Source organism: Lutra lutra, chromosome 8 (assembly GCF_902655055.1).
Source record: "Lutra lutra chromosome 8, mLutLut1.2, whole genome shotgun sequence".
In the NCBI taxonomy this organism is placed as follows: Eukaryota; Metazoa; Chordata; class Mammalia; order Carnivora; family Mustelidae; genus Lutra; species Lutra lutra.
The window spans coordinates 106,912,454-106,932,679 of record NC_062285.1 but is presented as its reverse complement, the minus strand read 5'-3'; the positions used below and the strand labels follow the sequence as shown (position 1 = coordinate 106,932,679).

The following is a 20,226-nucleotide window of genomic DNA, read 5'->3' as shown; positions in this document are numbered from 1 at the left end:
TGTACTTTCTGAATTTAGATGAGATGTGAGTTTAGAAAGAGTTTTCCAGAGTATTAACATCATCCTCAAAGTAGTTCTTGGAAAAGATTCTTCTGGTGGCAGTATACTGGTTGAAATGGAGAGAGGAAATCCTATAAAGATGCCTACATAAACTGTTAAAAGTAGTCTAAGCTTGGATGACAAAAGCCCAGTCAAACAATTTCATTAAGTTTCTCCAATGCATGAGGTCTTTATTGTGTATCCTACATAAATACATTTATGCATAATAGCTTAACATAGAAACAAAGTAAGACATTATGTTGACATAAGATAATAAACAGCTTTAACATTTTTGCTATAGTCATATTGTTAACATTTTGTCATCAGGACTGTATCTTCTAACTATGCTTTCCATCATCTTTCTATGTGTATATATTTTATGAATTTCAATGCACAGTGATGCCATGAAAAATATGCAGGATTATTGTTAAAAAGTACATCTTTACAATCAACTCAGTTGTTGAGAAGTCTTACTGTAATGCACTTTTACATGTCTATCTCTGACAAAATTTGGTTTGGCATCCTGAATTGTTCTGGATTCTGAACTAAATTATTTAAAGAAATCCCTTCCACGCCATCTTATGGTTTCTGTATGCCTTTGTCCATATTCTCATGAGAAGTAGTGAAATGAAATAATTTGCAAGAAATTTTTTTTCCTGATAAACTGCCACTCATTTTTTAAATATCTGGAACATATTTCATTATCCTGATTTAATACAATTTATCTAGTAAAGTTGTATTTTTACCACCTTCTCTTCTCACTTCAAAAAATCTATGAAAAGATATCCATGTTATGATAACCGGCGATGCATGCTTTTTTTTAGTGAATTAGCTCAAATATGTGTTCAGTAACTTTTTATAAAGCATTTGCATTCCTGTTATATTGAAATGGATTCCAGGATAGCTTTTTCATAGTCCCTGGGTATTGATCTATGATGTTTATTTACTCTAAAATATATTGTTGTGGAATGTGTCCATTTTTTTTTTAACTGGAACATCTTCACTTTTAAACAGTTATGACACTCACATTCTTCAATAATGTGAATTTATATGTGTAAGACCTATATGCCCCAAGTTTTTTTGTTTTGTTTTTATATTAGAATCAATTAGCCTTGCTTAATGATTTTTCCATTTCCATCAATTTCAGTTGAAATCTAGAAAGAATTTATCTGAATGTATTGTTTCCGCTTCTAGATTGCAGTGGTGGAAGAAGATGGTCGGGAGGATAAAGCAACAATTAAATGTGAAACTTCTCCTCCCCCTACCCCTAGAGCCATCAGGATGACTCACACCCTTCCCTCCTCCTACCACAATGATGCCCGAAGGTATGACTCTCCCAGCACCCAGAACTTGGCATGCTCTCCTTCTGAAAATATTCCTCTTTCTTTCAGTGTTGTCAAATTGACTGCTTAAACATTTAGGTGAGAAATTTGATTTGAGATTTAACTCTTCATTGGGTATTGCTCTGCTCCCTGTCTCCAGCATCACTTGTGAGGGGAAAAAAAATTGCATTCTGAGATCAAATTTTTAGTTTTAAAATTAACTGTGTATTTGTGGTCTTATTACTAGCCAATGTGAACAAGACAAACTCTTCTATTTTTAGCAGATATTTCCTATTAAAGTCAAGCTAATGGAAGGTCTTACTAAGAGGAATAACAGAAAAAATTAAGGGATTCTAGGAAAGGGTTATAAATTTGGCTTAGGTATAAGAGTAATTACGGTCTGAAGTCGTAACTGCACTTAATTTACTTTTAGCAGACCAATGTGTACACCACCCTCCAGGTGCTGGTGCTGTGGGCTAGAACAGCTACTCAGGCAGAAAGTCCTTAGGAAAAAAAGTATCCATGCCAAAGTGTTAGAAGAAAGGATAAGGGAAAAATACCCATTTTTCATAGTAACTCATCCTATGGTCCTTTCTGTCTGCCTACAAAATTGCAAGCAGGTCTCCATAATAACTAATGGCATAAATAAATCTAAGTATGCAGTTCACATCTTAAATATATGGTCTTTTACGGTCTTATAAATTGTAGCATCTCTAGACACATAATTGATATAACTGAACATAATGACTTAGTATTAAAACCTACGTAAGAATCTGTCTTCTAAATCATATGTGTTTTACAAGAAATATATTTGAAAACAGAGCTTTCTGTGCTCACAGGCATTTTTTTCCTTCTGTTTTATTTATTTTTAATTTCTAATGTGGAAAAAAAAATAGTTACTCCAGTTTCAAAATATATGCTTTCACCCTCCAAGAAAAGTGTGAATTATATTTTAACATGTGAAAGCTATTGGTTCGGAGTTTAGAGAATGTGAACTCATTAATTAGGATGAATAAGTAAAGTAATTCATCATAGCGTTGTCACATTAACAGTGGTAGAATAGATAGCAATATGTATTGAACCTCTCCTATTAATACAGCATCAGTGAGAGTGCCCAGGAATGGAAGCTCGAACAACTGCTTAGAATTCATTTCAGTTTATCATGTACCTAAAAGAATACCTGAGAACTGTAAGAAAAAACATAAAGTGATCACTAGAGCATATGATTATTTGCTTCTAAATCCTACCTCGATGATTTAAAATGAAAAGAATTAGATTCTAAAACTGGGAGAGGGAAAGATGGCTAGACAAAAACTCAGGAAATTTGTGGCTGGAGTAGCCCCTTAAATTTCACTGTTAGATAAATTTAAATGTCTTATCATGGGTCATTATGTTTATGACTAAAAAATAATAAACTCTGAGAAGGAACTAGGGAAAGGGTCACATGCTGAAGAATGGAAGGTCATTTAACATGCAATGAATAAGCCAACCTGTGTTCCTTGGTTCATTCAAGATTATGTCAAAAGTAAGGGGGAAAACATTTAGAACAAAAATAATCTTTTCTAGAAAAAAATTGGATAGCCGTAAGGCTGGAAAAACCCCCAAACTTCAGTATGCTTAAGAGCAAATGTGGGAGGAAAGGGAGAAAGTAAGTGTTCTTCCGTTTGTCCCTTTCTAAAGGAGCAAGTCTTGTGTACCTTGTGGGACGAGCAGTTTGCTCTCTTTTGTGTTTTGCAGTAGTTTGTCTGCCTCCCTTGAGCCAGAAAGCCTTGGGCTTGGCAGTGCCAATAGCAGCCAAGACTCTCTTCACAAAGCCCCCAAGAAGAAGGGAATCAAGTCTTCAATAGGACGTCTGTTTGGTAAAAAAGAAAAAGCCCGACTTGGGCAGCTCCGTAAGTGTGCATGGGTTTGACTCTTCACGGCCACTCATTGCGGTCACTTCTGAGGGTCTATCTGCTTTTCGTTTCATTTCCCATCTTTGCATTTCTTTCTTTTTTTAATCAGCTTTTTTTTCCCTGACAAACTTTCTTTTTTAATCGGCTCTATAAATTCAATTTAGCTGAATAATGTTGGGCAAAACTTACAGGGGAAAAATATTGTAAAACGTATGGTCCTTTTGATTTTTCTACGAATAACAGTAGCTAGAATTTATTTGATGCTGACTCTGTAATAGACACCAGGCCCCTATGAGACAAATGTTATTACAGTTATTCTTCTTTATTGATGAGTAAACAGTGTCTTAGTAACTTGCAAAACTGAGAAATTTATCCTAGTGTCAGTGTTTCAAAGCGGTTTAAAACCACTGAACATTCTGCCACTTAAGGGACAGATATCTATACACGTTTTTCTGCTGAGACAATTGAAATCCCTATAAGAAATCCAAAATAAATTTTTCAGTCAAAATAAAGACTTACGATACGCAGGGCAAAAAAGTACAGGATTTCTTTGTTTAAAGCTAACACAGCTTCCACAAACAAACTCTACACTGTGTAGGTGGGGAGACAGAGGAAGGAATAGGTAGTAGAGCTTGTGTTACTTACTTATTGTCAGTTACTAATTGAAGAAAAATATAGGTCAGTACATTTAAAATGACCCTAAGTAAATGTATAAACATATGTACATAGATAGGTGATGAATGATGGATGGATGGATGGATGCATGGACATATTTATAATTGTCTGAAACAAAAAGAATTTGAAAAATGTATTTCCTAAAATTATAACATATACACTTGGTTTGTGTGTGTGTATATGTGTGTCTCTTTCTACATATTTATTTTTTCATCATATTGGCTATTTGTGATTGCATCTTCTTTTTTCCATCTTTTCGTATTTTTCTTAGAACTATAAAATTATTGGGAAATATTTAGCTCCTACCTCTAACACTAAATGCTGAACAGAATGGAACAGATTTCTTAGCACTTTCTTTAGTTTCCCAAATAAAGGAATGATTACTTAGAAGTAATGTTCCAGCTGCCAGGCTTACTTTCCAGTCATGGCACCAAAAGAATTTCCGAGAGTAATATTTATGTTTGCAAATTTACAAATGTGGTGTATTCAAAAATGCTCTTCCCAACTTCCATAATGTAAAACCCACGCAAAGCATCTCAAACCATAGGAAACTGGTGTGTGATTAAATGTGATTAAATGTTACTCAGCAGGTTAATTAAATCGTCTTTGGATTTCTGTTTCTCAGAAGAGGAACTCCTTAAGCCATAAAAAATTATTGCATAAGGAAAGAAGATAGAAGATTATTCTTTGTAAAATATAAAATATACATGCTGAGGCATTGTTTTCATTTTTTATTTGACAACTCTTTATAATCTCACCAAATTATTTGCCATTTCCAATATATTACAGTGTAATTCACAATAATGTTGATAATTATTTTAAGATATTTATTTTGCTAACCTAGTAATCATTTTATTTATACCTATTTCAACATATATATCATTTTAGGACCTATAATTTACCTTTCCCTTTTAACATATATTTAATTGCCTTTCTCTCATAGACTCTTTTTTCTATTTTTATTTTGTATTTAACTTTGATGAGGAGTAACTGAATCGGAAATTTTGCCAATATTCTATCAAAATCAAGGTATCCAGGATATAATTTAATGTCTGGTAGGATATAGATTCTTCTAGAAACCCAGCCCTTCTTACCCATTTAAGTGACTGTGTGCCTCTATGTCAGACCAGATGAAAAGGGAATTAGTAATAATTATTTTCATCAACTCCATCCAAGTTGGAAATTAACGATAGTTTTTAGGGATCATAGCATCACCCCAGGAAGAATTCTGAACTCTGAGCAATTTTGTTTTACACTGAAGAACAACAGAGATACACTATAAATAAGGCCAGAGTCAGCAGCAGGTTAAGGACTGCAATGCTGATGAGGACAACAGTACAGATATGTGTACCTCTGGAACTATATGGAAGCTGCACTGACAGTGAATCAAAGCTCCTGGAGAGACCAAGAATAAAAAGTCTTTATTGGAAATAAGACTGGAGTAAATGACAAGAAAATGCAGACACAATTACATTTTAAAAAACCATATATTTACCAAAAGAATATGGTATATGGTACCACTGGTACTTCGGTTGAAGGATATGAACTCAGGTCTACTTTTGTCTTGGAAGGTGTATCCAGATTGTAAGGGGAAAACTGTGAAAACTTTTCAAACCCAGGGACTACCACCTGGTAGTGCTGACTTATGCATCAGAAGAAACTAAGAAAGCACCCCTGGTAGTTATGATTTTAATAATATCTTGATATGGCAAATTCAAACACAGGCACTGGCAATGTTCTTCCTTCTACCAATGCAAATAGAAATAGAAAAAGAAAGATGGCATGGAAAGTAATATGGTAGGGGGATGATGGTGTCAAAGAACCAAATTTGAAGTTTTGGACCACGTCCTAAGATTTTGAACTCTTAGTTAAAGATTTAGATCATGGGCGCCTGGGTGGCTCAGTGGGTTAAGCTGCTGCCTTCGGCTCAGGTCATGATCTCAGGGTCCTGGGATCGAGCCCCGCATCGGGCTCTCTGCTCAGCAGGGAGCCTGCTTCCTCCTCTCTCTCTGCCTGCCTCTCTGCCTGCTTGTGATCTCTCTCTGTCAAATAAATAAATAAAATCTTTAAAAAAAAAAAAAGATTTAGATCATAAGCTCAAAGAAAGAAAAATAATCTCAGGGTAGCTATACTGGAGGCCTCTAAATGAAATATGGTACGGACGACAAAAACTATCTAAACAAAACTATGAACACGTTCACTTGGTTCCATCAAGAATGATGAGGAACAAAGGAGAAATTATTAGTAATTCAAAGAGGAGAATATTGGTAAAGGGAGTGTTGTTTGCAGTGTATAACAATCTGAAAAGCTAGGGTTATAAGACAAACTTCAGATATGATGAATCAGTCAGTGTGACTGCATTAATAACCCCTAACCCTGGTAAATCAAACTGAATATGCAAGTAGTCATTTTTTTTTCAAATGTGTTGCTAACAGAGACAGTATAAACATGGAGACCCCAAAGTGCAAAGGAAAGAACACATCAAAAAGTATTTGAATAAAGTTAACAGAAACTAAACAAAATTGTTCTATTCTAGAAGTCTATTTATTTATTTTATTTGAGAGAGAGAGAGAAACGAGAAGGGGAGAGGTAGAGAAAGAGAGAAAGTCTTAAGCAGGCTCCACAATGGGTGTGGTGGGGCTCAATCTCGCAACCCTGAGATCATGACCTCAGCCAAAATGAAGAGTTATATGCTTAACCAGCTGAGCCACCCACTTGCCCTATTCCAGAAATCCTTAAAGCATGTTTTCCTTGAATACCACGATTATTCACTCAAATCACAGAAGTAGCATGGAAAAAAGCTTGGTAATAATGGAAGATTTCAAGTTTTCAGGTACCTTTTAGAAAATTCATTCTGCTCTTTGTCAGATGGCTTAACAGTTCTATTTATAGTAGTAATGCCTATAATGTAGGAGCAGGATTTGCAAATGAAAATCTCTGCTCAGTGTATCAGATGATAGGCAGGGTTTAAAATAACAGGAAGTAATACAGGTGAAAATGAGTGAATGAGCATTTATTCTTCCATTTAAAGCATTCATATTTAATTTTTTTAAAGATTTATTTATTTATTTATTTGACAGAGATCACAAGTAGGCAGAGAGGCAGGCAGAGAGAGAGGAGGAAGCAGGCTTCCCACTGAGCAGAGAGCCCCATGTGGGGCTCGATCCCAGGACCCTGGGATCATGACCTGAGCTGAAGGCAGAAGCTTTAACCCACTGAGCCACCCAGGCGCCCCCCCCTTTTTTTCATATTTAATTTTTAAGTACTATGCTGGAAAGGTAAAACATATATGAGCCAAGGTATCCTGAAGGTACCATTTGGTACCCTGAAGGTACCATTTGAATTTGGGGAGGGTATCCTAACAGAGGAAGTATTCCTTCTAGCAGATGTGGGATCTGGTTTTAGTTTCTCTTTCTCCTTTTATTTTTACTTACTCTCTTCCCATATTCCAAATCCCAAGATGAAAAGATGCAAAAACAGTTTTGATAATCTTGTTGAGGGGCATAGAGTCCACAAGACCAATAAGAACTTCTGCTGACTTCCTACAACAGATCGTCATCTGTCAAGACTTAGCAGCCCAATGACCACAGCTCTTTTTTCCTGATTTATGCATCCAGATGATGCATCGCTGATATTTCCATTAGTACTTAAACATGTTATGTCTAATCTATATTTAAAGTCATCACTTGATCCTGCCATCTTCCTTAGCTGTTGACTTATCTTTCTCCTGCCTCTAATATCTAAGCTTAAATGAGTTGTCCACAATTACTATTTTCACATTCTCATCTGTCAGTCACTTTATAACCTACCACAGCCTGACTTCCACACAAACTACTACTAAAATTCTAGAAACAACTTTAGTCTCAACCAACATAGAAGATTGGTTAAGACAATGAAGGATGACTGTTATCTCAACAATTTAAGAGGATAGTAACACACTCACGATTGTATTTATTATGATGTGGACTTAAGGAAGAAGCAGTATATCTGAAACAGGAGACCTCTTCCTTTTAAAAACATAATTTGAAAGATTTTGGTACCAAAGTTGTATGTATAATGAATGATAGATAAAAGCGAACATGTAAGAACAATGTCAAAAAGGCCACTAGCCCCAAATAAACTGATGATTGGAAAAACTGTCCAGACTAGAAGGGGACTTACAAAGTCCCATTATTATTTTTGTTTAGTAATTTTAAAATTTAAAGAAAATGAATAAAAGTAGGGTTCACTGTATGTGAACAACGTATACAAATAAGTGGAACTATTTAAAAATTCGTTTTTGCTTTTGCTTGCTTAAGGAGAAAGATTTGACCCAGAAAAGAAGCATTAACAAGAGGGAATTGAAACCCAATAGGGTTGAGATTTTGAGGGGAAAAAAGAAAAAGAACACAGATATAATCCAAAGTCATTTCTGTCTTCCTACTTTGGAGTGAATAAGCCCATGTGGAGCCACGCTTACGTGTAGAGTGCCAACCATGGACTTCAGTAAAATGGTGAAAGCATAACTGTTGGCATCAAGGAACTTCCAGCTTATTAAAGTAGAGTCCATAAGCACAAAAGGCCTTTTATTTTAAATAAAATCTTCAGTACATTCCTGACTCAGGAAAATTTTACCTGCTACGTTGTCTATCCTGCCCAGTTAGCTAGGGACGGGGATATTGAACCCCATAATCTAAGATTATACATTGGTTATTGGAATCCTGACTGGCTTGCCTTTTAATTCTATCCGAAGGCACTAACCTATTTTGAAGGAAAGCAAATTAAACTGTGTTAAAAATAACCATGTCAGATGACACGAGTTTGTTTTTCTGACAAAGTTACTCAGTTACAGAATAGAAAAGGCAGTGGGTAAGCTGTGACTCATGGCATCCCTGTGGACAAGATGTCAAAATGGGGTCTCAGTGATGGAAAAATTCAGTGGGTTTTATAACTGGTTGAATAATCCCCCTATTATAGTGCTAACGAGTGGAGTGATGCCACCTTGGATCAAGATCTCTGGTGGCATAACTAGGACTCCTCTGTCTTTGGTCAATACATCCCCAGTCACTTGACATAAGTATTTCAATAACACAGGTATCTGATTTATGGATTACTGATATGGACAGAAAACACAAATGAAAAAAAAAAAATAGAGTTGTTCCTGAAAACTATTCTCAAAAATATCTCTCCATATGATCTTAATACATTCTTTGGTTTACTACCTGGGAAACACCTAACTCTCTCAGGTCTTCAGAGAACCCCAATTATAATGACTACAAAGAAAAAAAGAACAGAACGCACATGACCATCCTAGCTGATGTTGTGAATGATAAGGATAAAGAAAAGAGGCCATTGACAGACATTGTAAGAGAGGTGAAAAGAAATCAAACGAAGAGATTTTCAAAAATGGAGAATTGATCCAATAGAACCAAATGTGACAAAGCTGTGGGAAAGAAAAAAAAAAACAGAAAAATATATTAAATTGGAACAGGCAGTGTCCCCAATTTTGGGTGTATAAATTACATATATAACTGAGTAAAAATAAATACTAGATAGATAGATAGATAGATAGATACTTCTTTTGAGAATTTCCTTAAGTGAAAAGAAATACATTTTTAAGAGATTTTTTTGACTCCTAAATTGCAGTTCTCTTTCCTTTATGGTCATCTGCCAGATTGTATTATAGTTGCCTGAACTCACTGACATACTATAATTAGCATAATGTAGAAAATACCTTCATAATGACAAAAACAGCATCAATATTGCACCAGAGTTATTCAGCAAGCACCTTTCTACACATGAAATTTGGGTGGCTTGTGCTGGCCTTTACCCCAAAATTTAGATTTTCCTAGATGCTCTGGAGCCAACAGATACAATAGAAATTCCACAAAGTACCAATTACAAATGACTCATGCTCTGCATGGTGAAAGGGCCTTTCTTTGAAGAATGCACTATTTAGCTTTCATTGTGAGTGTATTTATTACACTTTATGAGCCAAGCCCTATGTCTAGGTGCATTTTTCAGAGAGCTAACAGACTAACAGAGAGCAATTAAGTAACCATTTATAAATTCAAAGTGTATTTAAATCCAAGTGAATGCTATAAGTTAATACTAAAGAAAGGTCAGATGAAAGAAAAGATGAAGCCACCAGTGGGCAGTCTTCTTCTCTCTGGAATTAAAACTCCCTTTTTAGGGCGCCTGGGTGGCTCAGTGGGTTAAGCCGCTGCCTTCGGCTCAGGTCATGATCCCAGGTCCTGGGTTCGAGCCCCACATCGGGCTTTCTGCTCAGCAGGGAGCCTGCTTCCTCCTCTCTCTCTGCCTGCCTCTCTGCTTACTTGTGATTTCTCTCTGTCAAATAAATAAATAAAATCTTTAAAAAAAAAAAAACCTCCCTTTTTAAATACAAGGACAGGGACGTCTGTTGGACAAATGGAGAGGTACAGACCTTGCAATGCGGGTTTTGGCTTGAAATTCCTATAGTCTTGTACTTCAAGGGCCAACCTGAAATAAATTAAGTTGAAAGGAATCTAAGGACCAACCAAAATAGAGATATTTGCCCTCATAGTTCAGATGAACAGATAGCTGCAACCAGTACCATTCATAGATCTAAGTCTATGAGTGAGGGTCCTTTACTGAATTCCTTGGCCAGGGTCATACAAAGCCTCACACTTTGCAGTACCCTTCTTGGAATTTTCTGTTATCTCTCTGTAACTGGGAGAGTCTGGGGCTGGCTGTGCTATCTGGACAGGACACTCTTAGTCAAGAAGCCAAGATTTGGACCTGTGAGTCTAATCACTGGAAGCACTGAAAAAAAAATTTTTTTTAACCTTTCGGACCCTGGGAGAAACCAGGGAGGTAGTGCCATCTGGGCATGGTGCCTGATCCAAGCAAACAATGTGGATCTGAGTCCCTGTTTCTCCCCTTCAGAATGTACCTTGACTCTCTTTCCCATGTTTGGGTTCAGCCAGATATCCCAGGGAGCCCAGAGACTTACACCCATGAGGTGGTTCCGGGCCAGTGGCCCAATTCTGCTTGCAGGAGGGTGATCTGACAAGTGAGTCACTCACTCCTGCTGTCTAGAACACTATTGTATGATGTTGGACCACTAGGGTGTTGTCCTGCTGATTTGGGGTAACTAAAAGTTTATATATAAAACAAGCTGGAAAAAAAATACTTGAGTGGGACCCTCACATCCTAGGAGTGGTCCTGTGTCCAACAATTCCAGCTCCTCAAAGACCTCACCAAAGTAAGTATGCTTAGTGATACCCCAGAGAACTTAACTGAAGGCGGGGATTTGGACTTGGGTATTTGCATGCACAACTACTAGGTGACCACTGACAAAGTGATAAGCAATTTATTATCTGAGGAATCAAATGAGTCATGAAACTCAAGCCTTCAATGCCTGAGCACCTCGTGCCACGAGAAGGTAGAGAGTTAATGATGCTCTCTTCACATTCCTAATGAACCTCCCAGAGAGTGAGTAACCCCTAGCTTCCGCAGGCTAGAGTTTCATATCAGGATCACTCTTGACATTTTAAGGACAAGCTAAAGGATTTTCTACTCATTAAAGAATTTAGAATCCTAGTTCCCTAACTGATATGTGTCAGTTTCCCTTTGCAGTTACTGCGACATTGGAAAATGTGCCTCCCTCCCCCCATCAACATACGCAAGTACCAATTTCCTTCTGGAGATCAGTACTGTCTCCAGTTTAGAACAGAACCGTTTAGAGAGAGCTGTCCAGCAGAAATACAATTCAAGCCACAGATGTGAGTCACATGTATAATTTTTTAATTTTCTACAAGTTATATTAAGAAAAGTAAAAAAGGCCAGTGAGATAAATTTCAATAATTATTTAAGTAAATATATCAGAATATTTCAACATGTAATCAACATAAAATTATTAGATAGCTTATATTCTCTCTTTTTTTTTTTTGCATTACATTTTCCAAAGCCTATGTATATTTTATACTTCCAACAATTAATTTGGACCAGCCACATTTCAAGTGCTTCCGTATGACTAGTGAATAAAATTTTGGTATAGATAAATGGGCAGATATTCCTAAAGTCCATACAGCCATATGAACCCACTACTACCTAGATAAGGATAAGACAGACTATCTCCAGAGTCAGATGATCATCCACTGAGTAAGAGTTCATCAGCTGGTTTGGCTGAGATTATCTTTACCAATAGCTGGAACCTGAACTTGGCTGGATCAGTTCTATGAAAGAAGGTTCTTATCCAGAAATATTTTAATTGGGTTAAAAAATGCACCTGATTATATGTTTGCTCCTGCTTAAGGGTACTGTCCTACATATGATCCTTAAAAATAATTTTATCTACTATGGCCATAAATGTTATTTTGAAACAGGAGATATCTGTAATTCTCTATTACTTGCTGTATTCAAAGGATATTAGATTTTGAAGTATTCATAGTATTTCTAAGCTCCTCATGCTTTTTATTTTTATGGTTTTATTTACGAGAAACAAATTCTATTATCTTTTTTTTCTGGGTCTAGATTTGACTCACAATATTCTTCCAGAGCTGTCTTTTTTTCCCTCCCAGAGCTATCATATGTTTAAAAATGTTATTTTTGCTAATTAAAGTGTTGGGGTCTTGAAAAAAATAATTTAGATGTTCTTCTTTGCTCAGAAAAAATAGAAAGCCTGATTCATACAGCCACTTGGTGGTCGAAATGTCTTGTCTAACCTAATGGGTCTACCTCATCAATCTCTATGTTCCCATCTGGACTGATCAAGAATTTTTTAACTTTTAAGTGAATCATTCATTTCCATTTCCATTTCCATTTCAAGAGAACAATTTTATTGTTACTTGCAGACTGTGAATAATAATTTATGGATATATAGTAAGGCAAGTACACTGATGAGAGAAATAAAATGAAAATACCCACTCACTGTGCATAAGTGGAAAATCTCACATTTAAAAATGACCCCCAAGAGTCCTTCAGTCAGCCAGTGGATGATTTTCCTAATGGTACCAACAATGACATTCTTTCATAATAAGTTATTTAGGTATTAATTGCACATGTGCATAACTGAATAAAATAAACTTTGGTACCCAGATTCAAAATTATTGACTAGATCTAGACAACAGTCAGTGTGTTTTCAATTAAAGAGAACTTTGTTATAATTTGACAGTTCAGTAACAGTTACTAGGCTATGAGATTAACATTTACACCAATGCTCCAGAATATATAGCATCAAGTATTATAGATTGTTTGCTAAAATAAATTATGAAAAACAGTGACAACAAAGTTTGTCACTGGTGCTTTAATAAGATATTTCATTTCACTAGAAAAACCATAACCTGGTCAAACCCTGCAGAAGTGAAGCTGGGAAATTACAGTGACAGAATGGTAAAAATTAACCTTAATAATTGTATTTATTGATATATTGGTGACATTTGTGTGTCTGTGTAGTCTTTGTAAGGGTTAGTATTAGCTTGAGTCTTTCTACCTAATCTTGAGCTTAACTGGAGTTTTTAATCCCTTACACTTAAAAAATATGTATACCTTAACCCACTTAAAAATAGTGAACATTTTTCATTTACCTTGGCTTCATGTTTTTTGCATATAGTAAATATAAGAGAAAATAGAGCTCAGGATTAAGTTCTCATTTTTCAATTTTAACTAGAATTTATGAATTAATTATGTTTATGGGTCCTGAATGAAATAAGTGCATTGTAAAATGTGTAATTCTGTGTTTCATGCCCAGCATACTTTTTTTTCCTTCCCTCTTTTCCTTGCAATGTAATGTATATTGCATATTTTCCAGCACTAATAAAAATGACACCACACTAAATAATCTATGGCATGCTGGGTAAAAGCAGTTCTTACTAAGATCTTCTAAAGACATGATTTTTTTCCAGGTATAATTATAAAATTTACAAAACAAAAGAAAACCTGCCAGAACATAAGAAGTTCTGGAAGTAAGGCTTATACGGAAGGATTTAGGAGTCAGCCAGGTGAGGAAAAGAGGATTCCAAAAGCAGGATAGAAAAAATCTTTAGAAGTCAGCAAATGCCTCTTCATTTCCTTGACTTGGAATTAAAGACATGCTCCTGAATGGGTTCCTTGGGCTATCATTTATCCCATTATACATAAAATGTGTCATATTTTTCAAATGTTGAAAAAAAACCTCACTCATTACACCCATATTTGCTCTTGTTTTTCGTAAGAGGAAAAATGGACCTGGAAACTGGCAGACTGTATTTGTCAATGCGTTTATTATGTATCATGTTGCTACTAGACGCAGTTGAATAGGAGGCTAATAGGGTACCTTTTCTTTTCGTTCTCTCAGTGTATGTTCATTTATGCACCCATGCCATTTTATGCATGTTGGGTTGGAAATATAAAGAGAATCTAGGAAAGAAAAAAGAATATGTAATACTGAAATGTTGACCAACTCACTTTTAAAAATTTATTTTCAGAACTGACATAATGTATCCAACCCTAATATGAATAGTTACTTCTTCACAGGAGGCTTTATGGAGACAGAGGCTGCAGCTCAGGAGTCCCTGGGGCTAGGCAAACTTGGAACTCAAGCTGAGAAGGATAGAAGACTGAAGAAAAAGTAGGTTTGGAGATTTTCTTCTTCCTTTTTCTAGCTTTTACTGACTCTGTTATTTGTGGGGAATTAAAAAGAGGGTAGTTGGAAACCATAGACCAAAGCCATTATTGTCCTGGTATTCCCTAAAACTTCTCAGTGCTGGAATTTCCTAGTTCTGCTGGGCTGCAGTTTGAAATAGGTATACAGATGTTTGGCCTATAATAGAAATAAATGGTTTATTCTGAGAGACCAATGCATTTATTGCAAAACACGTATATATTTAAAATATTTAAATGTAGCCTCATAAGTAATATAATAATCTATTTGATGTTAAATCCAGTAATGAATTGGTACAATAAAATGAGAACCTATACCATCCAACTTTGTGTTTCCTCTTACAATTCAAGTACCTCCTCTTAAATTGGAGTACTTAAAAGGAGAATATTTCTCTTTCTGATTGAACATAAACTTATTTTAGACCCAGAGCAGATTGTTTTGCATCTGTCAGGAAACTGATAGTGTATCTTCTCATTCACATGTAATATGGAACATTTAAATGACTTGCAAAATTGGCAAATTTTGAGTCCCAGCAGCTGTTAGAAAGCTAGTGGGTCTATAAATAACATATTTTTAAAATACAAAGTAGCATTTTCAGTGATGAAATAGTACCTATAAAACATGTTCTTTAAAAGCCAAATGATTTCTCTATCCCCGAATCTAGTGGTTACTCCTTTTCCTCTCCTCTTTCTCAAGTATTTATTACATTGTGTTTGTAGTTTTCATGTTTACCTTCTTTCCTATGAAATGATATTCATTGCTCTAGTTACCATTATTTTAACAGATATGCTCATATGGTTATAGTATTTGGGATAATCAATTGAATTCATATTTTACCTTTTCATTTGCTTTACAGATTACAGATGTTTACTAATAATGAGGAAATTGCAAGTTGTAGAAGAGCTCACTAGCCTAATTATTTCATTAGTTTTCTACTTAATAAAATTATATATGTATATATGTGTATCCAAATTTAATAGAAACACTGTACAGAAATAAAGAAGTGACCTTGAGAGCACTATTTCTTGAATACAATCAAATGCTCAGTTGCATTCAGTAGCAGTAAATATTTCTTCTTTCATTATTGATCACTCAAAAATATAATTAAATATTATCACAACCTGTTCAAACTCTCTTCATTTTATTTATTATTATCAAGGAATGCTTTATTCAATTTTATGGCTTTTTAATGAGAAAAACTAGATTCTTTAGAATTTATTTCAAGTTTAAAGAACTTCCAATTTTATTTATTTAAAATTACTTTACGCCTAAAGGAGTAAGATTAATTAAAATACAGACTGGCAAATGAACTTGGTCTATTTCACTTAAAAGGTAATTTTGGCTTTTTCCATAATGAAATATTTATATATAATGGCAACTTGACCAGTTTTCACATTGCATAGAAGGGTGATATTGAGGCAAATAATATATTTCATTGGTGGTTTTTGAACCAAATTAATGTTTTTTTAAATGGTTATGAAGTTCAACATTTCTCATTATGTGGTAGTTTTAAGGCTAATGTATTTAATTTTTATCTATTATTAATTTTAAATACTGTTGGATTGATTTAATGTTAATTTTATGGAATTCTCAAATCCCAACTACCCTCTTAGTCAGAAACGGATTTTAGTTCTAGATTTGGTTTGAAGATTTTACTATGCTTGACTTTTGAGTTTTATTTTGCAAAATATTTTGGCCAAATATAACTTTAAAATGTGTTAAAGAAAATACTTGTCTTTAATATTAAGAAGAATATTAAGAGCATTCTATGTTATAATAAAGGGTAACATTTCTCAGTACAGTTATTTCCTATAGGATAATGGTATATGGGTTAAAATGAATCCAGCAAGACAAGACAGAGTTGATTAATGGAAGAACAGAAGTATTTATGTTATTATTGAATATTCCATGACAAGAACCTCAGGAGTATAAATGTGTAACCAGTATTTATGAGATGTGTATAAGTGCTAACCCTTATCAGGACTCGAATGACCCTGCACCTTGGTTTCTAGATTACCACAGAGTGAAGTGTCTTCATGTAATGAGTTTTATAAGATAGACAAGATCAATTGTTTCATGTTTATTGGTCTTTCAAGATGGAGAAAAAATTCAGGTACATTTTACTGAAGAAAAAAAAACTAAAGCAAAAAGGGAACAATTTCTTTCGAAATAGGGAACACTATAGGTTTATGTGCATAGTTGCAATGACTGTAGCTTCCTAACAATTGTTTCTTTATGGTCTATCCACTGACTAAGCCAAATGATGATTCCAGGACAAAGTACTTGGTGTAGACCTATGTTCACTGTCCCAAAGTTTATATCAGAGCTTCATCAGTCTCAGTGGCAATAAGCAGAGCTGAAGAAAAAAATTTTTTTTTCAACTTTGCTAGCATATCAGGTATCTACAGTTGATAATCTGCGAATTTAAACTTAATTGAGAGAAATCTTATCTCAAGAAGTTAATTATGACACATTTTTAAAAAAACATATGTGGGAGATACTTTCAGAGAACAGCATTCAAGATATTCCAAATTCTTGCAAAGTTCAGAAATTTGCGACATTGGCAGTTCCAAACAAAGGTCTAATTTGAGGCACATTTCCCATCCAACAAATTAAGCACAAATAGGTTTGAACAGCTTACTGGGTCTGGGTCCCTACTTCATTCTATCATTCTACTTTTACTTTGCTTTGTGATGTAGGCATTTTTTTTCTTGTATTTCTAGTTATTTCTCTATGATTAGACATAAGAATGGTACAACAGTGGATCTTCTAAAGAAAATCTTGTTGACTTTTTCCTTCCCGAGATGGATATTATCATGCAGGTGCTGTTCCATCAGAGCAGCATCTTAGCTAGGCCTGAAGTCCGTCTACTATTGTTCTGTCTGGTTTGCTTTTACTATGCCTTATCTTTATTGTTCTTTCCTTTAAAACTTCAATTACCTTAATTATTCCAGTAGGTTTATGTAGTGTACAGTTAATACCTACAATAATTGCGTCACATTGAAACTCATCTAGTGATTCTTCAGGTATTTCACATTAATTTCTGGTCTTCCCCACTACAATTTGAACAGTTTTTCTGCAGCCTCGTGATATGGCTCTCCTAGTCTTTAAGCACTGGGTCATTTATTATTCTCAATATGTTCTCTCCATATGAAAATTGTGATTCTCATGGTTCTCTTGATATGGTCTCCTTCTGGAGTATCACAGCTTTCTGAGATCTTGTCCATCATCCTTTGTTTGATTTCAGTGGACTCCAGGCACCTTCTCTGACTTAACACATACTAAATGGCATCTCTATTTCTAAAATTCACATTATGAGCACCTAGACCTGAGAATTTCACCTCTCCCCTTTTGTACCTGTCTCCCTGATCTTTAGGAACTTATTCATCCTTCTTAGTTCTCTACCCATTGTTCTAATCTAAGATCTATAGCTACTTGCTCAAGATGGCCAACTAAAGCCAACCACACCACTACAAGAGGTAACTGGGGCATGAGAGAAACTATTGCAAGGTCAAAGACTTACATGGCCCATCAAAATCTGAATTTCTTTTTATTGTTGTTTTGTCTGAGCATAATATTTTTTGAAGTATAACTAACATACAATGTTATCTTAGTTTCAAATGTACAACATATTGATTCAACAATTATGTAGATTATTCAGTGCTGAATTTCTAAATGTTATTTAACTCCCCAAATTTTCCTTAGAGATTGTGGGTCTTTTTAGGACCCAATAATTAGAAACTCTGTTCTTCGCCTACATTTAGAATTTGATAATAGACAATGGAGTCAGGCAATCAGAGATCAAAATGTCAACTTTATTACCGATTGAGCTGTTAGAATTTAACTGACAAATATGGCAAAAATGGGGGCTTCCCAACACTGAAGCCCCAAATTAGAAAACCTGACATGGAAAGAGCTGGGTCATCACAGGCTTCCAAAGTGTGCAAGTATAATCCCCACCTATCCAAAAAATAGCATCTGTGATATTATGATTAGGTAAATGTGTCTCTCTAGCATCAAGGACTATGAACTCACTAGGAAGGAAATGAAATTTTATGTGATTAACATCTAAAAGAATTTTCAAAGTGTAACATTTCAGTTTAAATGTATTAATATCTCATCATATTTCTTGCCTTTATTTTCCTGGAATATACATAGTTGACAGTTTTCCATATCACCATCACTAGAAAAGCTATGGTAGGGTGTATGGCAATCTCCCTGAGTTTTTAGAGATCTGGAAATATATGTCACATATAACATTAGTTGATAATTGCCAAAAGTGTAAAACTATTGGTTCAGAGTAATTTTCCCTCAAAATTTAAAGGTACTATTCTTCTTGCTTCTAGTCATATCTAGTATCACTTTATTGTCATTCTTTTGTATATAACGTGTAGGGTTTCTTTTCTCTCCCTCTGAATGAAAGTTTTAAGATTTTTTTCTTTATATTTGGGGTTCAGAAATATCATAAGTATTTCTATTCAAATTTTTTGTTTCTTTTTCTACGTTTTTTCTACTTTTTTTCCTACTTTTTCTACTTTTCTTTTTCTACTTTTTTTTTCTACTTTATACTTGCAATCTGAAGACTAGTTAGTCTGAACTGTTTTACATGTTTTGACTTAAAAATTGTTCATCTCTAGACTCAACTTTAATTCCAAGAAGCTTAGAGACTTTAAGATGAAAGATGAAGTTATCTGTTTCAGTAGTGATACACTGGTCTAACCCTCATGACAGTCCTTGATAGGCAGTGAACATATTAAAATTGACAGAATACCCTGTGAATGGTTACTTATCTCCAGAAATATAAATTCTGAAATTTTTATCTTAATTTTTATAAGAATTTTCCTCCTGCATTTTTACACTACGTAATTTTTTATTGAGATGTGTATGCATACTGAGATCTTTTGTATCTTGAGACATAAATTGAAAAATCCCATATTAATATTGATATACTAATTTATCATTCTCAATCTTTAGTTATAATATATGTAATGCATTATTATTATGTTAAGTATGCTATATTCTTCCAAGTGGATATCATTGCTAAATGAATATGGATTTGAAATCAACTTTTCAACATCATTAAAATGAAATTAACATTCCAACTCAGCTATCAGCAGCATCCTCCAGAGAAGCGGTTTTATCCTTGGAGCATGGCAGTCATAGTTAATCATTACCAGTGAATCTTTATGTTAGAACTTCAAAGACATAAAAGTGAAGCTCTGTAGATTTAGTTAATTTATTTCCATTGCAATCCTAAGGGTCTTCCTCAGTGCATAATCTTTAATGTGTTTTGAGATTCTGCACTTTTAATCTTTGGCATTTGGAAGGTTCAGAGTTTGCATATCTCTAAGTAAAATAAATATCACTGAAAAATATTCATAATGAAAGGTATTACATAAATTCCACAACATTGATTCATTCAATAAGTATTTATTAAATGTCTGTGTGCCAAGTTAAACTTAAAAATGAGTTATATTCCAGAGGTTAATTTGTAAGATGTGTGTTAGAAGCTTTGAATACATTTTGCCATGTAAGTAATGTTATATATATGGAAGGTAAATGTCTTTGCTTCCTCTGCAAAAATCTATTCTGTAAGCATGCTATAGGAATCGAATCTGGTTAGAGAAAGCAAAGGGGGAATTTGTGGTAGGATATTAGAGAATCTCAGAGATTTCAGAAACAACAGAGACAG

At 34.6% G+C, this 20,226-nt stretch overlaps 1 protein-coding gene across 16 annotated transcripts in view; it reads left to right on the top strand.

Annotated features, from left to right (window-relative positions):
* PPFIA2 (PTPRF interacting protein alpha 2) overlaps positions 1 to 20,226 on the top strand; it is a 494,134-nt gene that overhangs the window by 419,913 nt on the left and 53,995 nt on the right. For all 16 annotated transcript variants that reach the window (XM_047740329.1, XM_047740328.1, XM_047740334.1 and 13 more), the window contains 3 exons: positions 1,234 to 1,364; positions 3,099 to 3,253; positions 14,408 to 14,501. In XM_047740329.1, the coding sequence (XP_047596285.1) occupies positions 1,234 to 1,364; positions 3,099 to 3,253; positions 14,408 to 14,501 (380 nt within the window). The remainder of the gene's footprint in view (positions 1 to 1,233; positions 1,365 to 3,098; positions 3,254 to 14,407; positions 14,502 to 20,226) is intronic.